The following is a 22,519-nucleotide window of genomic DNA, read 5'->3' as shown; positions in this document are numbered from 1 at the left end:
GTTTGTTTAGACATTTCCAATTTCCAAGCCCCCAGAAAGACGGGGCAGGCAGAGCTGACTTCAGGCAATGTGTGTGGCAGAACGGGCTCCAGCCAACGATGGCACCAGTAGACCAATCAATAGAGGGATTGTGTCGCTGGAGCCAAGAGAATCTCAATATCACGGGAACCTTCGGAGACTCAATTAGCAGGAATTGGATAGTCTCGCTGTTGTTCCTCGACATTCATAGGTTGATGGGGGTGTTATCGTGGGTGAGCCGGCCTATAGAGCGCCCGTCCAGCGCTCTAATATCCATGGGAATGGAGAAGGGTTGAGTGGGGATGCCCAGCTCAGACGTCAGGGTAACGTCCATAAGGCTCATTACGGCCCCCGAGTCGATGAGAGACTTGGACTGGTCGCACCACAGCAGGATGGCATGGAGAGGGGGGCGAGTAGGGGGAGAAGCAACATTATCCTTAAGACCCACCAGAGTACTCATTCCTACAAATGAGCAAGGTCTCTTGAAGGGACAGGTAGACACATAATGACCAGCAGTACCGCAATACAGACTACTCTGGGTGTTAAGTCTTCCTACGCATCCGGCTGGAGACAGCCTAGCCCTGCCGAGCTGCATTAGCTCGGGAAGAGGTAAACCGGCAGTCTTTGGAGGCTCTTGGAGGAACTTGGGTAAGCTTGGATCCTCTCGGGGACGTAGACGTCAGGGACTTCCGGAGTTCATTAGATGCAAAGTGGGATCCTTGAATGAGTGATTGGAACTGCAATCAGACCTCTTCTCCCTCCTACGTTCCTGTAGCCGTCCATCGATCCGGATGGTTAAGGCGATGAGTGAGTCGAGATCTGTTGATCTGTTGGTAGTTCTCGGGCTGCAAGCTCGTCCTTTACTTCCTCTGATGATCCGTGCAGAAAAGTGTCGAACAGCGCTCTGGGTTCCAGGCACCCTCCTCTGCTAGCGTGAGGAAATTCATCGCATAGTCTGTCACACTGAGGGAGTCCTGCCAAAGCTGGAGTAGCTTCCGGGCAGCCTATTTCCCAGACAACGGAGCCGTGAAAACTTTTTTCACCTCCGCCATGAATCCCAACAGACTGAAGCATATTTTTTATTTTATTTTTTTATTTGACCTTTATTTAACCAGGTAAGCTAGAACAAGTTCTCATTTACAACTGTGACCAGGCCAAGATAAAGCCAAGCAGTGCGACACAAAAAACACAGAGTTACACATGGAATAAACAAGCGTACAGTCAATAACACAATATAAAAAAAGAAAGTCTATATACAGTGTGTGCAAATTGCGTGAAGAGCTAGGCAATAAATAGGCCATAGTAGCGAAATAATTACAATTTAGCAGATTAACACTGAAGTGATAAATGAGCAGATGATGTGCAAGTAGAGATGCTGGTGTGCAAAAGAGCAGAAAAGTAAATAGGTAGGTAGATTGGGTGGGCTATTTACAGATGGACTATGTACAGCTGCAGCGATCGGTTAGCTGCTCAGATAGCAGATGTTAAAGTTAGTGAGGGAAATATAAGTCTCTAGCTTCAGCGATTGTTGAAATTCGTTCCAGTCACTGGCAGCAGAGAACTGTAAGGAAAGGCGGCCAAAGGAGATGTTGGCTTTTGGGATGACCAGTGAGATTTACCTGCTGGAGCGCGTGCTACAGGTGGGTGTTGTTATCGTGACCAGTGAGCTGAGATAAGGCTGCGCTTTACCTAGCATAGACTTATAGATGATCTGCAGCCAGTGGGTCTATGTAGCGAGGGCCAGCCGACTAGAGCATACAGATCACAGTGGTGGGTAGTATAAGGGGCTTTGGTAACAAAACGGATGGCACTGTGATAGACTGCATCCAGTTTGCTGAGTAGAGTATTGGAAGCTATTTTGTAAATGACATCGCCGAAGTCGAGGATCGGTAGGATAGTCAGTTTTACGAGGGTAAGTATGGCGGTGTGAGTGAATGAGGCTTTGTTGCGAAATAGAAAGCCGATTCTAGATTTGATTTTGGATTGGAGATGTTTAATATGTGTCTGGAAGGAGAGTTTACAGTCTAGCCAGACACCTAGGTATTTGTAGTTGTCCACATATTCTAGGTCAGAACCATCCAGGGTAGTGATGCTACTCGGGCGGGCGGGTCCGGGCAGTGAATGGTTGAAAAGCATGAATTTTAGTTTTAGTAGCGTTTAAGAGCAGTTGGAGGCCACGGAAGGTGTGTACGGCCGACTGTTGGTCCCAAATGGCCGTAGCCCAGGCGGAGGCCCTCGCAGACATCAGCGTGATGAGGTCTTAGAATGGTCCGAGGGGAAGGAGGAAGGCTGATGTTCCCATGACGACGGAACACTGAGCAAGAAACACCCGACAGGTGCCCGAGTCTCCATCGAAGCGCTCCGGGTTAGGTAAGCGGGGTTCCATGGAAACCGGGATGATGGTGCTGCTACCAGCTGGGTTACTGAGGATCTGGGAGTTTATCGTCGTGGGAGGCTGCCTCGTAGACAACCCACGGAATTGCTACCGCAATGTGTCCAATGCTAGGTCGTGCCGTTCGGCCACGGCCTGGAACCCTTCCATCAGACCGTGAAGCAACTCCTTGTGTCTACCAATGGTGGCTCCTTGGGAGGAGATGGCATTGCGGAGCTGGTCCAAGTCTGCTGGGTCAGTCATGGCCAGATTGTCCTATCACGTTTCAGGTAAGACCCAAATGCAGACTGTGTCGAAGTAACAATGTTTATTAAAGTAACAGGGGCAGGTAAACGACAGGTCAAGGCAGGCAGGGGTCGATAATCCAGAGTAGTGGGGATAAGGTACAGGACGGCATTCAAGTTCAGGCTCAGGTCAGGCAGAGGTCGGTAATCCAGAGTAGTGGGGATAAGGTACAGGACGGCAGGCAGGCTCAGGTCAGGCAGAGGTCGGTAATCCAGAGTAGTGGGGATAAGGTACAGGACGGCAGGCAGGCTCAGGTCAGGCAGAGGTCGGTAATCCAGAGTAGTGGGGATAAGGTACAGGACGGCAGGCAGGCTCAGGTCAGGCGGAGGTCGGTAATCCAGAGTAGTGGGGATAAGGTACAGGACGGCAGGCAGGCTCAGGTCAGGCAGAGGTCGGTAATCCAGAGTAGTGGGGATAAGGTACAGGACGGCAGGCAGGCTCAGGTCAGGCAGAGGTCGGTAATCCAGAGTAGTGGGGATAAGGTACAGGACGGCAGGCAAGTTCAGGGTCAGGTCAGGCAGAGGTCGGTAATCCAGAGTAGTGGGGATAAGGTACAGGACGGCAGGCAAGTTCAGGGTCAGGTCAGGCAGAGGTCGGTAATCCAGAGTAGTGGGGATAAGGTACAGGACGGCAGGCAGGCTCAGGTCAGGCAGAGGTCGGTAATCCAGAGTAGTGGGGATAAGGTACAGGACGGCAGGTAGGCTCAGGTCAGGCAGAGGTCGGTAATCCAGAGTAGTGGGGATAAGGTACAGGACGGCAGGCAGGCTCAGGGTCAGGGTGGGCAGAAAAGGTCAAAAACAGGAACAATCAAGAGACAGGAACAGAGGGGAAAAGAAGACAAGGAGACAAGCACAAAGACAGGTAAAACAGATCAGGGCGTGACAGTATTTCTGTATTGTTTTAGTGATTCACTAAAATGATTTTGGTTGCACAGGTTTCTCAATTTTTTTCTTATGTTTTTGCATTCTTCATCAAACCATTTGTCATTGTTGTTCGTTTTCTTAGGTTGTCTACTTGACATTTTTAGATTTGACAGGGGAGCTGAGTGTTCAAATATACTGTTTAGGTTTTCTACTGCCAAGTTTACACCGCTAGTACAGTGGAACATTTTTGTCCAGGAAATCGTCTATGTCACATTCTGACCTTTATTTCCTTTGTTTTGTCATTATTTAGTATGGTCAGGGCGTGAGTTGGGGTGGGCAGTCTATGTTTGTTTGTCTATGATTTGGGTATTTCTATGTTTCGGCCTAGTATGGTTCTCAATCAGAGGCAGGTGTCATTAGTTGTCTCTGATTGAGAACCATATTTAGGTAGCCTGGGTTTCACTGTGTGTTTGTGGGTGATTGTTCCTGTCTCTGTTTGCACCAGATAGGCCTGTTTTAGGTTTGCACTTTTCTTGTTTTGTTAGTCTGTTCATGTATAGTTGTCTTTATTAAAGAACCATGAATAGAAATCACGCTGCGTTTTGGTCCGCCTCTCCTTCAACTCAAGAGAACCGTTACAGTCTATAAGTGATTGAATTTGTTGTTGTCTAATTGTTTTTTCGTAGATTTCCACATTATTTTCCTTCCATCAATAGCATTTCTTAAAATTATTCGGTTTATTTGGCTTTGATGCCTCATGATTGAGTATTGCTCTGTTCATGTGATTATGCTGTGATCTGATTGGGATGTCAGTGGGCTGACTGTGAACGTTCTGAGAGACTCTGGGTTGAGGTCAGTGATAAAGTAGTCTACAGTACTACTGCCAAGAGATGAGCTATAGGTGTACCTACCGTAGGAGTCCCCTCGAAGCCTACCATTGATTATGTACATACCCAGCGGCCAACAGAGCTGCAGGAGTTGTGACCCGTTTATGTTGGTTATGTTGTTTTAGTTGTGCCTAGGGGGGGTATATGGGGGAAGGAATGCTGTCATCTCCAGGTAGGTGTTTGTGGTCTCTCTCTCTCCACTTGTTCATTTTATCCATGTTTTACTGTGTTCCTCTGTAAGTCAGGCACCCTGCAGAGTCTTGGGCCCTCCAAAATAAATGAAAGTCTCAGTGCGTCAGTTGTGGGCTACATTCTCAGTGTCTTTTTTGCAAAGATCTCAGGGATTAGGTCCACATCATCACTAAAGCCGAAAGAGATGCAATAACGCCAGATTTATCACTGTTTTTACACTCTAATTTGTCCCTTATCCAACAGAAGGGACAAATAAATAAAACATCCCCTTGTCCTCTCTCCTCTGCTCTCCTCTCCTCTCCTCCCCTCCACTCCCCTCTTCTCCTCTCCTCTCCTGTCTTCATATATCCTCTCTGCTGGTAGGAAGAGACTAGAGCGTCAGTCTCAAGAGTAGAGCGCCAGTCTTGTCCTGCCTCTCTCCTCTTCACCTCTCACCCTCCCTCGTGCCTCTCCTCTCCTCCCCTTCCCTCCACTCCCCTCTTCTCCTCTCCTCTCCTGTCTTCATATATCCGCTCTGCTGGTAGGAAGAGACTAGAGCGTCAGTCTCAAGAGTAGAGCGCCAGTCTTGTCCTTCCTCTCTCCTCTTCACCTCTCACCCTCCCTCGTGCCTCTCCTGCTGCCTCGCTTCGCCTGCCGTTACTTTAGCTAGACTCTGGGGGTGCCGTTCATTCTTCATCTCTCAAATAATTAAATGGGGTGCAAGTGCGCTCGGTCGCTTCACCGTCACTTCAATAATCATGAGTGATTATCCCTCTCTTCCTCTGTCAAGCTTTCGATTGCTACTGCTCACTCTTAGTAGCTTTATTAGAAAAAAATAAGTAGAAAATATATATAGAAATAAAACAACGTCCAGTTCCAACAATTTAAATATCAAGTAACTAAAGTGTTTTGTTTTTATTCAGTGACTATAGAAAGTCCGGAAACTGAGAGTGGAAAGTTAACTCTGATTCTTCCTTACCACTTATCCAGTGAAACTGGCTGTGAAGTGTAGCTTCTCCAAGGATTGCTGAGGGTCGTTTGCGCTGGTTCAAATTCCAATTTTCCAGTTTGAATCCATCTAAGTCCAATCTCATGGAGTTGCCTCCAGGACGATGGGGTCCATTCTATTCCAGCTCTAATCTCCAACGTCAATGGACTGATTTGAATCCAAATGATTCCCAGTCCACTTATAATGAGGTGGGGGTGGGGGGGGGTGTTACTGCCTAGGATCAATCAAAATCTCATCTAGATATTGGATTTATTAGTCATGGCCTGACCTCCTAGCATCAGAAAACACTACGTTCCCACCGAAGACATGGAGATGAAGTTGGCCTGACCTAGCATCAGAAAACACTACGTTCTCATCGGAGAGCTGGAGATGAAGTTGGCCTGACCTAGCATCAGAAAACACTACGTTCTCATCGGAGAGCTGGAGATTAGGTTGGAAATCATGATAGTGCGAGGTTACAGTATAAAGTTGACCATGCATTTCAAGAAGGGGCAGAACGCCCAACCATATATCAACTATAGGACATAGAGCGATATGTTTCACCAAAGCAGCTAACTTCGAGACATTTGCTATGAATTCATTCACACTTAATCAAGCATACAGTACCAGCCAAAAGTTTGGACACACTTATTCTTTCCAGGGTTTTTCACGGAATCATGTAGTAACCAAAAAAAGTGTAAAACAAAACAATATATATTTGAGATTCTTCAAAGTAGCCACCCTTGGTCTTGATGACAGCTTTGCACACTCTTTCCAATCAGTTGTGTTGTGACAAGGTAGGGTTGGTATACAGAAGACATCCCTATTTGGTTACAAGACCAAGACCATATTATGGCAAGAAAACCTCACATAAGCAAAGAGAAACAACAGTCCATCATTACTTTAAGACATAAAGGTCAGTCAATCTGGAAAATTTCTAGAACTTTTAAAGTTTCTTCAAGTGCAGTTGCAAAAACCATCAAGCGCTATAATGAAACTGGCTCTCGTGAAGACCGCCACATGAAAGGAAGACTCAAGAGTTACCTCTGCTGCAGAGGATAAGTTCATTAGAGTTAACTGCACCTCAGATTGCAGTCCAAATAAATGCTTCACAGAGTTCAAGTAACAGACACATCTCAACATCAACTGTTCAGAGGAGACTGCGTGAATCAGGCCTTCATGGTCAAATTGCTGCAAAGAAACCACTACTAAAGGACACCAATGATAAGAAGAGACTTGCTTTGACCAAGAAACACGAGCAATGGACATTAGACCTGTGGAAATCTGTCCTTTGGTCTGATTGGTCCACATTTGAGATTTTTTGTTCCAACAGCAGTGTCTTTGTGAAATGCAGAGTAGGTGAAGAGATGATCTCTGCATGTGTGGATCCCACTGTGAAACATGGAGGAGGTGGTGTTATGTTGTGGGGGTGCTTTTCTGGTGACACTGTATGTGATTTATTTCGAATTGGTGGTACTGAACATTGACAAACAGTTGGACAGACCATCTGAAATAAAATATGTAATATTTCCCAAAGTTATCACACTGCAGAAACAACGCAACAATCCCTCTCATCCTAATGGCTCCGAAGACTCCACCCTACAGCAACAGTAGATCTATATTTCATTCTCAAACTCGGCCACGGAGCCACAAAATAGATTTCACTTGGCATCCAACAAAGCAGTTGAAAAGCTAAAAAGGCCCACATGAGATGCTTCTCTTTTCTGTGTGAAACAACAGTATTCAGCAGCCGTTGAATCAAGACAAGCAGCAGTCTGGGGGATTCCATGGCTGCTTCTGCCTTACTGACGGCCCCCATCTTGAGGCGTGTGAGGGGGAGGTGTGTGAGGGGGGAAGTGTGTGAGGGGGGAATCGTGTGAGGGGGAGGTGTGTGAGGGGGAAGTGTGTGAGGGGGGAAGTGTGTGAGGGGGGAAGTGTGTGAGGGGGGAAGTGTGTGAGGGGGAAGCGTGTGAGGGTGGAAGCGTGTGAGGGGTGAAGCGTGTGAGGGGGGAAGCGTGTGAGGGGGGAAGCGTGTGAGGGGGGAAGCGTGTGAGGGGGGAAGCGTGTGAGGGTGGAAGCGTGTGAGGGGGGAAGCGTGTGAGGGTGGAAGCGTGTGAGGGTGGAAGCGTGTGAGGGTGGAAGTGTGTGAGGGTGGAAGCGTGTGAGGGTGTGTGAGGAAAGATAAGTAATGGTTTTACTGGAAGGGGTGTGAGGTAGACACAAACGTATGCTGACACACACACACACACACACACACACACACACACACACACACACACACACACACACACACACACACACACACACACACACACACCAGCCCCTTCTGGATTGCATTTAGTTTTACTTCCTGTGTCAAGTGCTCTTTCATATTACTGATCAGCAGACACTGTAAGGTTAGAGTGGAGGGTAAACATCCTTACTGCAGTGCCCCAGAGATAAAGAGAGACATTCCTACTTCCCTATTACAATTCAGAACATGGTCCAAACCAAAGTCTCTCATCATACACTACTGTTAGGTTCTAACTCTCAGAGTAAATAACTCAACGGACACTAGAAAAGCTTAACCAAGTTGAATTCTTCCCAAAGGGTCGATACAGCTGCATTCAGACAACTACATTTGACACAAGCACTGATGTTTAACCCTTTCTCCTAGGCCGAGTCTCCTCCTCCACATCTGTACAAGCACTGATATTTAACCCTTTCTCCTAGGCTGAGTCTCCTCCTCCACATCTGTACAAGCACTGATATTTAACCCTTTCTCCTAGGCTGAGTCTCCTCCTCCACATCTGTACAAGCACTGATGTTTAACCCTTTCTCCTAGGCCGAGTCTCCTCCTCCACATCTGTACAAGCACTGATATTTAACCCTTTCTCCTAGGCTGAGTCTCCTCCTCCACATCTGAACAGCCAATGCATCCCTGTTGCTAGACAGAACCTTATTGTGATATCTGTTCTTCCTCACTTCATCTGACCTGACCTCTACCCCAAAGTGCTCACTCCTCCCCAACTCAAGGCTGTCATGGTGATTGATACCAGACTGTGTCTCTTCTCCTCCCAGAGGATCCCTGATGGCTAACAATAACATATCCTGACATGATGTAACCGTTATACAATATCCTCTTTCCCTCAGTGACATTTACATTTTCGAAATTCTCCACCCGTCTCCACTACACATTCCAAACCCATCTGGCTCCTACAGATAACCATTCACTTCTGATTATAACAATGTTCCATGTTTAACCCAGAATCTAACACTACAGATAGCCATGCTAGAAAGGACAAAACCCGGCAAGCCAAGTATATTACATATGTGTATTCTCAATCTAGAATTAGAGTTATGTCTAAGGTCAGGGAGCACGGCCAGATCGCGACGGTCATCTTTCAGAGCGGAAAATATTGGGTGCAGGTGTGGGTGACCGCAGCACTGCCTGAACAGAATAGGATGAGGAATTACGAGGGTTATGGTATGGGGAGTTGTGGCTGTATTTCAGACAGGCATACAGGGTAGCCGCACGTCGTCCTTGGGAGAAATAACAGACGTGTTCCCTGGCTACAGAGCAGATTAAATATCTTAAATATAGAGATATTTGTAGAGAACATGCAGAGATACTTTGAGAACTTGGGACTATAAGGTTCTTTCTGCAAAAATATTATTCTGAGATAATTGGCTTTAAAGTTCCAAACCCTCAGTGGTTTGAATGGTGACAGCGATTTTTATCTTGTATATGTTGGAATTAACAACAAGAACTGGCGAATATATAATACTAAACTCAGCAAAAAAAGAAACGTTCCTTTTTCAGGACCCTGTCTTTCAAAGATCATTCGTAAATATCCATGCTTATTTCCCATGCTTGTTCAATGAACCATAAACCTGTGGAATTGTCATTAAGACACAAACAGCTTACAGACGGTAGGCAATTAACTTCACAGTTATGAAAACTTAGGACACTAAAGAGGCCTTTCTACAGACTCTGAAAAACACCAAAAGAAACATGCCCTGGTCCCTGCTCATCTGCGTGAACGTGCCTTAGGCATGCTGCAAGGAGGCATGAGGACTGCAGGTGTGGCCAAGGCAATAAATTGCAATATCCGTACTGTGAGACGCTGTCACGAATCTCGCCGAAGATGGTGCCTATTCCTGTTCGGGCAGCGCTCGGCGGTCGTCGTCGCCGGCCTATTAGCTGCCATCGATTCCCTTTCCGTTTGTTCCTGTCTTTGTGTTTGTTGTCACCAGATAGGCTGTTTAGGTTTTCGCACGTTTATTGTTTTGTTAGTTTATTCATGTATAGTTTTCTTCATTAAAAAAACATGAATAACCACCACGCTGCATTTTGGTCCGCCTCTCCTTCACCTCAAGAAAACCGTTACAGACGCCTATGACAGCGCTACAGGGAGACGCGAGGACAGAGATGCGAGGACGGACAGCTGATCGTCCTCGCAGTGGCAGACCACGTGTAACAACACCTGCACAGAATCGGTACATCCGAACATCACACCTGCGGGACAGGTACAAGATGGCAACAACAACTGCCCGAGATACACCAGGATACACCCACAATCCCTCCATCAGTGCTCAGACTGTCTGAAATAGGCTGTGAGAGGCTGGACTGAGAGCTTGTAGGCCTGTTGTAAGGCAGGTCCTGACCAGACATCACCGGCAACAACATCGCCTATAGGCACAAATCCACCGTCACTGGACCAGACAGGACTGGCAAAAAGTGCTCTTCACTGACGAGGCGGTTTTGTTTCACCAGGGTTGATGGTTCGGATTCAAGTTTATCGTCGAAGGAATGAGCGCTACACCGAGGCTTGTACTCTGGAGCGGGATCGATTTGGAGGTGGAGGGTCTGTCATGGTCCATAGCATCATCGCACTGAGCTTCTTGTCATTGCAGGCAATCTCAACGCTGTGCATTACAGGGAGGACATCCTATTCCCTCATGTGGTACCCTTCCAGCAGGCTCATCCTGACATGACCCTCTAGCATGAGAATGCCACGAGGCATACTGCTCTATCTGTGTGTGATTTCCTGCAAGACAGGAATGTCAGTGTTCTGCCATGGCCAGCATAGAGCCCACATCTCAATCCCATTGAGCACGTCTGGCACCTGTTGGATCGGAGGGTGAGGGCTAGGGACATTCCCCCCAGAAATGTCCGGGATCTTGCAGGTGCCTTGGTGGAAGAGTGGGGTAACATCTCACAGCAAGAACTGGCAAATCTGGTGCAGTCCATGAGAAGAAGATGCATTGCAGTACTTAATGCAGCTGGTGGCCACACCAGAGACTGACTGTTACTTTTGATTTTGACCCCCCCTTTGTTCAGGGACACATTATTCAATTTATGTTAGTCACATGTCTGTGGAACTTGTTCAGTTTATGTCTCATCTGTTGAATCTTGTTATATTCATACAAATATTTACACATGTTAAGTTTGCAGTTGACAGTGAGAGGACGTTTCTTTTTTTGGCTTAGTTTATATAGGTAGAGAACATTCAACAGAACAAGGCTATGTCAATAACTACATTTCGACAAAAATACAGATATAACCTTATAGTCCCAAATACTCTAATTGCTGACTTGATTGTCAAACTGTGACCTATAAGAAGTTAATACAGCACTGTCTTAGCCACACTTTTATTTTCAATATGTGTTAATCTTCCACTTAACCGGCGATAACAATAAATACATAGTAATATATACAATAAATACATAGTAATATATACAATAAATACACAGTAATATATACAATAAATACATAGTAATATATACAATAAATACATAGTAATATATACAATAAATACATAGTAATATATACAATAAATACACAGTAATATATACAATAAATACATAGTAATATATACAATAAATACATAGTAATATATACAATAAATACACAGTAATATATACAATAAATACATAGTAATATATACAATAAATACATAGTAATATATACAATAAATACACAGTAATATATACAATAAATACACAGTAATATATACAATAAATACATAGTAATATATACAATAAATACATAGTAATATATACAATAAATACACAGTAATATATACAATAAATACACAGTAATATATACAATAAATACATAGTAATATATACAATAAATACATAGTAATATATACAATAAATACACAGTAATATATACAATAAATACATAGTAATATATACAATAAATACACAGTAATATATACAATAAATACATAGTAATATATACAATAAATACATAGTAATATATACAATAAATACACAGTAATATATACAATAAATACATAGTAATATATACAATAAATACATAGTAATATATACAATAAATACACAGTAATATATACAATAAATACATAGTAATATATACAATAAATACATAGTAATATATACAATAAATACACAGTAATATATACAATAAATACACAGTAATATATACAATAAATACATAGTAATATATACAATAAATACATAGTAATATATACAATAAATACACAGTAATATATACAATAAATACATAGTAATATATACAATTTAGCAGACGTGTTTATCCAATGTGACTTACAGTCATGCGCGTATCCATTTGACAAAGAATCAAACCTACAATCGTGGTGTTTCAAGCGAGAGCATGGCTTTACCAACTGAACCATACAGGACCATAGCTGTTCAGACAAACTACTCCCTAACTCCTTTGATAGTTATAATTCAGACAGCATATCCTGCTGATGATGCGCTTGACAGTGTGATTGGAATGGAATGACAGTGAGTGTGCTGCTGTACCTGCACATTTAGTTGAGCACCTTGTGTACAACAGAACCTAACATGACAGGATTCCAAAAATCAGTTTAGTCTCCTCACCTCACTTAAAACCTTTTTCTGTTGTGGGCTAAATCAGGGTCTCACAGAGGGTTTCTTGATAGCCAAATCTACTTTGAAACAAAAGTATACACCTCACACACAAAGTTATGGGCATAAAAAAAGAGAGCATGTCAGATATAGAGTTGGAATGTCTTATATTTTGATTTTGCATCCTAAGATTACACTTTAAATACATCATAGAAGACTGAAATATAACAAAGTCGTTTGACATAGAAACATCTCATTTTCGGCTGTAAAAAGAAAAGAGTTTGTTATAAACTGGGTGGTTCGAACCCTGAATGCTGATTGGCTGACAGCCGTGGTAGATCAGACCGTATGCCACGGGTATGACAAAACATTTATTTTTACTGCTCTAATTAAGTTGGTAACCAGTTTATAATAGCAATAAGGCACCTCTGGGGTTTGTGGTATATGACCAATATACCACGGCTTCTTTTACTTATGTTCTCTTTCCCTCGCCTCTCCTCCTTCTCCCCCTCTCCCCTCTCCTCAGATAGGACACTTCAGATGAATGAAAAGTAAGGGAGAAGATAAGGTGAGGGAAAGGTGTAGAATCTTTCTCTCGCTCTCTTTCTCTCCTCCTCCTCTCCCCTTGCTTTTCATTCATCTTGAATAGCCCAGTGTGAATTAGCATGTGCTAGCAGCATTAGCCAAGCAGAGGCAGATGTGAGCCTCTCTCTCCGCACAGCCAGATTTTGGAGCATCAAGTCGAGTGAATCCAAGACTTTTATCTTCTTTAATTATGCTAATCATATGCCACAGCTATTTCTTATCAAGACAGAGGGAGATGTGTTTTTTCCCCCTCTCTCACTCAGGAATCTGAGAAGAGGCTCCACCAGCAAACAGCAGTTTTTCAAAGATAACCCCAACATTCTATGGAGACATATAGGAAAACACATGCACTCCATCAACCTGACTCTAACTGGACTACACCAATCCCCCCCCCCCCCCTCCCCCATCGTTTCTCATCTTTCTTCATGACATAGAATGACCTTTAACGTACAGAACAGCAATCTGATCGCTTCTTCACCCCATTATATCAAGTCTAATCAATTGATCTAGGATGAAAGGTCAATGTATTTGGGTCTATGGGAAAGCATTGTGTGTGGTAAAAAGAGGCACACTCCTCTACCTATTTATTTGGACAGTGAAGCTACAACTTTTAATTTGGCTCTATACTCCAGCATTTCGGATTTGAAATCAGACGTTTCATATGAGGTCGACAGTACAGAATGTCACCTTTTATTTCGGGATATTTTCATACATCTCTGTTTTACCGTTTAGAAATGAACCCACTTTATGTGTCTAGTCCCCCCAGTCTGAAGTTTTACAAGTGTTTGGACAAATTTACCCATATGTGTATTAAAGCAGTCAAAAGTTTAGTGCTTGGACTAAAATTCATAGCACGCAAAGACGACATCAAGCTTGTGACTACAAACTTGTTGAATGCATTGGCAGTTTGTTTTGGTTGTGTTTCAGATTATGTTGTGCCCAATAGAAATGAGTGGTAAATGAAGGTTTTGTGTCAATTTGGAATCACTTTTATTGTAAATAAGAATATAATGTTTCTGAACACTTCTACATTAAAGATCCAGTGCAGTCAAAATTCAGTTTTAGCTGTGTTTTATATCATATTGTTACAACAGCTGATGAAACCAACAGTGTAAAAGTGTGAAAACATTTGATCAGTGTTATTTCCTGACAGTTTCTGGATGAAAATCCAATCTACACAGGACCTTCTAATCAGCACCTCGGCGTGGGCGGGAGTTTCACCATTGGTAAATTAGTTAATAGACCAATAAGAAAGATTTTTTTTTTTTTTCTTCCCTATTACAGTAAGGTACTTAATTGTAACCCAGAAATGATTTAATAGTGGCATAAAAACGACTACTGTGAATGTGGATGCTACCACGATTACGGATAATCATGAATGAATCATGAATAATGATGAGTGAGAAAGCTATAAAGGCACAAAGATCATACCCCGAAAAAATGCTAACCTCTCACAATTACTAATATTAGAGGAGGTTAGCATTTCTTGGGGATATGCTATTTAAATGCCTTTCCCACTCATCATTATTCAAGATTCGTTTTAGAGTATCTGTAACAAGGGAAGCATCCACATGAATGTAGAAGTGATCAGAAACATATTGTTGTTATTTACAATGAAAGTGACTCAAACCATTATTTGCCATTCACTTCTATTAGGGCACAACATCATCTGAAACACAACCAAAGCTATTCGTTCAAAAGTAAAACATTGTCCGAGGACAATTTTATGGGCCATTGGCAAAACAATACATAAATAGTTTTTTTGGCAGTGTATTTTAGGAAGGGAAAGAGGCATGGCTACACACAGAATGTGGGTTAGAAAATATATATTTTCTCTCTCTCCGTGGAACATAATTCTGCAGATGACATCCAAAGTTAAAAATGCTCCTACATATCACGGTGCTGCGGGCAGTGTTCCCATCAACCCTCGACCACACACTAAAGTTGATAGTGCTATTAAACCATGACCCAGCCGAGGGTACACTCCATACAGCCTATTGGAGAACAGAGTGGATATCAAACCAAGGTGGTCATAAATCATGAGCTGCTCGGTTAATGGGAAACCAGCCAAAAGATGACTCAAAGTCAAGGCTTCTCGCGGCACGCAGAGGGGGGTAATTGGGAGGATAGTATTCAACAGTACAGATTAGCCTGTCGTGCTTATTCACCTTCCCTCTGCTACCCCCTCCAGTACCCCCGCGAACAACACAGTTACTAGAGAACTCTGATCGAAAGCTGTCAAACTAAATCTCCACACCGTCAGTTTTATATATATGTTACTACGGCAACACATGTCGTTAGCCTGCCTGTCTGCCTGTCACCATGGCAGGAGGCTAGGAGCTGATAGCACCATACTTTGTGTGCTAAGGAAATATATGATGTTGTTTAGTAGAGAGGGTGTGAACAGACTGTTGTTAGACATTTCTGTGAACCAATTGAACTCCTGAATTTTGCCGTGTCAACACCATCACTCTGTTGCCTTTCGGCATGTTGAGATTGCTCATGTAGTGTGAATACTTGGTGTTGATTCTTACCTGCAGTGAAGTTGTAATTCACCGAAAATCCAATCGCCTCCAGTTCCCCATCGGAAACAAATTTTACCCAGAGGTATCGTCCACTGCTCCTGATGAAGGGAGGGATCGTCTGGCCACAGTAGCGTCCGATTACTGGGGAGAAGCCAAAGGGGCCGTCCCGCACCTCAATGTTGTCAAATTTACATTCCCATGAAGGCTCGATAGAATACCTCTCATTAAAGAACAGATGAATGCACAGCCTGGGAGGAGCTGGAGGAGACAAGAGAGAATAGATAACACAGATAGTGAATATAATGCTCATACTGTTTATCGTATATCTTGCTATATTACATAATGCTGTAGGCCTATAGTGGCACAGCGGCTCCTGAGTAGCGCAGAGGTCTAAGGTACTGCATCTCAGAGCTTGAGGCGACACTACAGACACCCTGGTTCGAATCCGGGTTGTATCCTAACTGGCAGTGATTGGGAGTCCCATAGGGTGGCACACAATTGGCCCAGCGTCGTCTGGGTTTGGCTGGTGTAGGCCGTCATTGTAAATAAGAAATTGTTTTTAACTGGCTAGTTAAATAAGGCATGTAACACATGGCGAACACGGGAAGTGGCATTAAGTAGTGTGATATTAAGATTTATTCCGGTAAATGCCCCTTTGGGTGTTAATTCATTTTGAATAATTTAGCTTTGCAATGTAGATAGATGCACAATGTATGTTGTCTTGGAGTGATCTGAATGAACCACTAATAAAACCCAATCTGTTGTGACTTTTTTGGAACCTTTGAAACACGTTCCAAGTATTTCAAACAAGCATCTTCTATTTCTATCCTAATTATCAGTATGGGTCAAGTCTGGTTGCCTCCTTCCACCATGCTGATCTCACCAGCTTACATTCGGTCAGGTCAGGATGGTGGAACAGGCTAACAGTCTGGACCATCATCCACATCTATAAATCCAGTTCAGTCTAGTACAAACCAGATAATATAGTTATTGTATAGTTCCTCCAGTCCAGCAATAGTCTCTCAATAGAAATCTCCTCCACTGATGAATCAAATATTAACGCCCCGGGAACTTAAATTAAACGTCTGAGATTGCAACTCGCTGTCTGATTTCATTACCATCGTCAGACAAACATCAACAGCACAGCAACTCAACGCCTGAACTCAAGAAGACAAACGAGCAGTTTAACAGACAGATGGTTTTAATTTCTCGCCTGGATCTAAGATGATAAAGATTAAGGTTCCTGAAACACTATTTCAGAGTCTGATTTCAGTGCTAAAAGGCTATAAAAATCAAGGGACCAAACTCTGTTTTCGTTATTCCTGCCGTTGAATTGAAAAAAAATGCACTATTTGTTTAGAGGATGGCATCTTTTGATCTTAACAAATGCCATAAATGGCGTTACATTGAGAAAAGTTAGTTACTGTGCCAACTATTCACCTTCAATGATGTAAACACACTCTATTCCTGGGGGGTATTTGCTGGGGTAGTTGGGAGAAGTGAACAGTCCCCCGTCTCCTTCCTTCACCCAGGTGCCACATTGACCTGCAGGCTTCACTCCCGAATTGTTCTTCACTGAAAACCCAATAGCAGAGTGAAGTTGATTATATAGATATATAGAAATATAGAGAGAAATTTAAAGAGAGAGAGAGAGAGAGAGAGAGAGAGAGAGAGAGAGAGAGAGAGAGAGAGAGAGAGAGAGAGAGAGAGAGAGAGAGAGAGAGAGAGAGAGAGAGAGAGAGAGAGAGAGAGAGAGAGAGAGAGAGAGAGAGAGAGAGAGAGAGTAGAGTAGTGATAGTGATAGAGTGGCCTTACATGCTTCCTTCTTCGTTGCCCCAGACAACCCAAGTATGAGTAGACTTGCAACAACTGCAACAAGATAAACACATTCATTTTGTTTTGTGAATAATACAAACGTCTTTATTTGCATTCATTCAACATAGATGTAGGCTAGGCCTATGACATAATACTCTGAATAATTCCAAATATTGCATTTATCATGCATGGCTAGAATGTTACATTGCCCTTTTTAAAGGGGTTTTTAAATCAAACGATGTCATTTGGAAACAATTGACTGTCCAAAGTTTCTCAACTTTTTGAATAGAATTGGATGCGGAACGAACAGCCAAACATACACACCTATTACACTGTACCATAGATCAGACCCGGGCAACACATAACTAGGCTTTAATGCCCAATTCATCAAACACATTGAAAACCTATTCCCCTGCGGACTTCAGGCTATACCATAATGTATCTGCATGTGATGCTATGGAAAAATAGCCAACGTATGCTGCTTTAATAGTACAGTAGATGCCATACAAATTGTTATGGGGTATGGTTGCATGAATATCACATTCGTTACACATCTCCCACTATACGTGAATTGACAGCTATAAGCAACCAGAATTCTACGTCAACTCATAAAATCATGAATATTGGGCTAGCCTAAGCTACACAAACGAAGGTATTCGAGGAAGGCGCAAGGCAGTGTATTATGTTCAATAGAAGTGACTTACCGTGAAGGAGGCTGTGCCCATATACCATGTCTGTACCTTTCACAGGGGGCTTTAGGCTCAACTAATTCCATTTAGATAAAGGAATACTTCAAGAGAAAACGATTCAGATCTAAGGTAGATGCAAAATGGACAGCAAACCGCAATACCATTCCACCTTCCCAAAAATAAAATAGAAATGTATACAATTGATAACCTGGCAAATGTCTTCCTCGCAGTTCTAATTTATTGAATGAGAATATCAAAATTCCAGAGAGAGAAAAATCGCAACTACTAGTCACCAGTTTCATATAAAACCAAAAGAAAGTCTAAACATTTGCCCGAATTCCATCCAAATGGTTCCAGAACCTTTTGGTGCTTCTGCTGCACTGACCGGATGAATAGGTCCGTCATCAGCCTTCCCTGATCGCTGCACCTTTACAATCTTCCGATGAAACAGATTCAGGGTGAAAAAAACGGTAGCTTTAGTTGTTATTCCTCTATCCCTTTACCTGGAAACAAAAAAATCCTAGTGGCGCGTGGGCATCCATCCTCCTAAACACATTCTTCGAACTGTTTGCACTGTTCCGCGATGCGTAAAGCCTCCGGCTATCAACTTAGATAACAAAAGTCGCAACGTGAAAAATAGTGTTTATCTCATCCTTTCTTCGTCTATTCCCTCAAGCTACGAGGAGTGTTCGTAGAGCAGTGTTTGTACAGCATCCTCCAGTCTACTCCGGCGACTGGCTGGTTTCTCACGCTCGCGCTCTCACGCTCGCTCTCTCTCTCTCTGCACCCACCAAGAAAGAGTTGATGCACGTTATCGCATTCCTCCAACCGTTGGGTCATCTATTCGTTCCTCTAACAACTGGGCAAGCTTACAAACCACCTTCATTTCAATTGGACCACACTCATGCAAACAATACAGTACGAAAACGAAAACTAGGCTACTTTGTTTCACGAATATAATCTAACTTCCCCGATGTTAGCGCCACGGAGGAGTAGAAAAAAACTACCGGGAGGAGGTGGTGGGTGTTTCTTTAAGACGCGCTCGCTCTTTCTCTCTGCAAGGAGACTGCAGAATCCAACACCTCAATCGGCGGCACTCTGAGCGAAAATGTAAAAGGTGAACAGAAAAACGCACCCTGTGGGAGGAAATGGAAGAAACAAGCGAGAGCAGATAGATGTCAGGATACCGTAAACTATATCAGCAACTCCAGGTAGAAACACCTGACGGTTGGAATAGATTGAGTGACTATCTGCCTCCCGCCAACATGGCGAGGTCGGGTGGATTAGAATGTAGCGATGCATATGGACACCACAGCTCAATGCATTCGGGAATTGCTGAACATCCACTATGACGGGTTTTTTATCTTCTGTTTTGGCCAAATGTCGATTTTTCTTTTGTATAATGTTCAATTCATAGGTAAATCCTGGCTCTGATTATGCAGTTAATCAGCATTAAGCATTACTGGTATATTTCCAGTGTATTTATAATAAATAAAATAGCTCACATGAAAATTGTATGTAGGGCTATAAATCCATCTACATATTTATCTTCCCCACAAAAATGGCAACATTCCATACTTTCCTGTTGTCTGCAGGAAGAATAAAGCCTTGTTTATCTCCTTGCTGTGCTTTCGGTAGCCTAGCCTATTGACATCAATCATTGCTAGTGCTTATGGAGCTAAAACAAGATCATTCTCCACACACGATTTTGCTGTTGATTAAACCTGTTTTCTATTAACAATACCCATCTCTTCACCGCCTTTCCAATTAACTGCATTAATGCCTCCTCCCCCTGATCCTCTCTCCCGACTCAACTCTGCATGGCATGACAACAGCAGTTCAACTGAGGTCATTGAAGTTGCCCGTTGTCTCTGCTCTAGCTTGGATCTGGACAATTTAGTGAGCAAGGTCAGAGAACTGAATCAGACAGAATAACATATCAGTGATGCTGTTTCATCCATTATAATAACCGACTCAACAGATTCTGCTCAGGCCATGCTGATAGGTTACATCATCACTGCATCATTGTAGTCGGTCCTCTGACAAGATGGCACAGGAGTGTACTTGCCCTGTCACCACAGCATCACGTTCAACCTCTGTTTCCCCCCACAATTGATATACAACTAACTGGTCTAAGGACAGTTTTGTTGTTTAGGTGATAGTCATTGTCGTTTAGAACTAAGGATAACTGATCTTGAATCAGCTGTTACAGAGGAGAGCAAGCTAGCTAGCTCCATTAATTTAGTCCCAGGTGAGGGAAGTGTTGATGCAGTGGTGCAAATGTATTTTTTTTTTTTTTGAGATGTTTGAACTACAAATGAACTGAAGGGGTATGAGGAAGACTGCTGTTTAAAATGTACTCTGACAGTAGAATAAAAATAGTTGTATTTTAATTTAGCATCTTGGGTTTGTCTTCATTACGCTACTCTTTGCATTTTGAGAGAAACGGGGAGATAGAAAGAGAGAGAGAGTGAGGCAAAAAATAAACATTTCCACAGGGCTGTGGGGTGAGACAGGGATGCAGTTTAAGCCCCACCCTCTTCAACATATATATCACCGAATTGGCGAGGGCACTAGAACAGTCTGCAGCACCTGGCCTCACCCTACTAGAATGCTGAGGATCTGGTGCTTTTGTCCCAAACCAAGGAGGGCCTACAGCAGCACCTAGATCTTCTGCACAGATTCTGTCAGACCTGGGCCCTGACAGTTAATCTCAGTAAGACAAAATAATGGTATTACAAAAAAAGGTCCAGTCGCCAGGACCACAAATACAAATTCCATCTAGATACTGAGGCCCTAGAGTGGCTATTTCCAAAAACCTAGGAGTACCAGCAATGCTGTCGAATATACGGCAAATAAAAATGTGATTCACATTTTCAAACAGACCTTTGATATAGCTTAATGAAATAATTAAAATCCAATCACATTAACCGTTACTCTCTCGCGGGAATTCCACTAACGGTCTGTATGTATGTAGTCAAACGTAGCTGCTGCTCATTCCGTTCGCTCAAAAATATATGAATGGTGAAAAAAAGGAAGGCCTGCATCCATAGAGACACATACCAGCTCTACAGGTAGTACTGCTATTACCAGCAGTACTACACCTGCACCTGTCGACGACACAAGTTGTTCTGCATCCATAGAGACACGTACCAGCTCTACAGGTAGTACTGCTATTACCAGCAGTACTACACCTGCACCTGTCGACGACACAAGTTGTTCTGCATCCATAGAGACACGTACCAGCTCTACAGGTAGTACTGCTATTACCAGCAGTACTACACCTGCACCTGTCGACGACACAAGTTGTTCTGCATCCATAGAGACACATACCAGCTCTACAGGTAGTACTGCTATTACCAGCAGTACTACACCTGCACCTGTCGACGACACAAGTTGTTCTGCTTCCATAGAGACACATACCAGCTCTACAGGTAGTACTGCTACTACCAGCAGTACTACACCTGCACCTGTCGACGACACAAGTTGTTCTGCTTCCACGAGCACATCCAATGCTAGCATCAGTAATTCTACATTTGTTGTTAGCCCAGCTAGCATGGACACTGACAGTTGTGAATCTGATGCAGCCGAAGAGCTACTGCCCCCTTACCCGGGAAAGCACCGAACAACAGACAGGGACGGTGGACAATCAAAGAGGCGCAAATATGATGAGAAATACATTGATTTGGGGTTCACTTATATTGGGAGTAGTGCCTTTCCTCAGCCACAGTGTGTTATACACTACGTTCAAAAGTTTGGGGACAAGAAATGTCCTTGTTTGGTGAGCTACCGAGTGGTTAGGACAGGCAAGCCCCATACTATTGTGGAGGACTTCATTATTTCTGCTGACGTGGATATGGCTGGGACAATGCTGGGGGAAAAGGCCCAAAAAACGATACAGACAATGTCTTCATCAAAAAGCACTGTTTCACAACGCATCAGAGACATGACATGAGATGTTTTGAAACAATTACTGTTTCGCATACAAGCCAGTGAATTCTATGCATTACAGCTGGATGAGTCAACAGACGTGGCGGGCCTGGCACAGCTCCTGGTATATGTCCGTTACGTTTATGGGGGGTCAATTAAGGAAGACGTCCTCTTCTGCAAACCACTGGAAACCAGGACAACAGGAGATTATATTTTTAAAGTACTGGACAGCTTTGTGACATCAAATGGACTTTGGTGGTCAAGATGTGTTGGTATCTGTACTGATGGTGCAAAAGCCATGACAGGGAGACATAGTGGAGTGGTAATGCTCGTGCAAGCAGTTGCTTCTGATGCCACTTGGATACACTGCAGCATCCACCGAGAGGCTCTAGCTACCAAGGGAATGCCTGATAGCTTGAAAGATGTTTTTGACACTACAGTGAAAATGGTTAACTTTGTTAAAGCAAGGCCTCTGAACTCTCGTGTATTTTCTGCATTATTCAATGATATGGGCAGCGATCATGTAAC

At 43.3% G+C, this 22,519-nt stretch overlaps 1 protein-coding gene across 1 annotated transcript in view; it reads right to left on the bottom strand.

Annotated features, from left to right (window-relative positions):
* The window catches only part of LOC139366903 (neuropilin and tolloid-like protein 1), a 217,363-nt gene extending 199,259 nt beyond the window's left edge, over positions 1-18,104 (bottom strand). The window contains exons 1-4 of the mRNA XM_071104647.1: positions 18,077-18,104; positions 17,373-17,426; positions 16,998-17,132; positions 15,567-15,815 (exon numbers count right to left, since the gene is read on the bottom strand). Coding sequence (XP_070960748.1) covers positions 15,567-15,815; positions 16,998-17,132; positions 17,373-17,426; positions 18,077-18,104 — 466 coding nt within the window. The remainder of the gene's footprint in view (positions 1-15,566; positions 15,816-16,997; positions 17,133-17,372; positions 17,427-18,076) is intronic.
* Between the last annotated feature and the right edge of the window lie 4,415 nt (positions 18,105-22,519).

Source organism: Oncorhynchus clarkii, chromosome 15 (genome assembly GCF_045791955.1).
Source record: "Oncorhynchus clarkii lewisi isolate Uvic-CL-2024 chromosome 15, UVic_Ocla_1.0, whole genome shotgun sequence".
NCBI lineage: Eukaryota > Metazoa > Chordata > Actinopteri > Salmoniformes > Salmonidae > Oncorhynchus > Oncorhynchus clarkii.
Note: the sequence above shows the minus strand (reverse complement) of the source record. Positions and strands in the feature narration are given on the sequence as shown.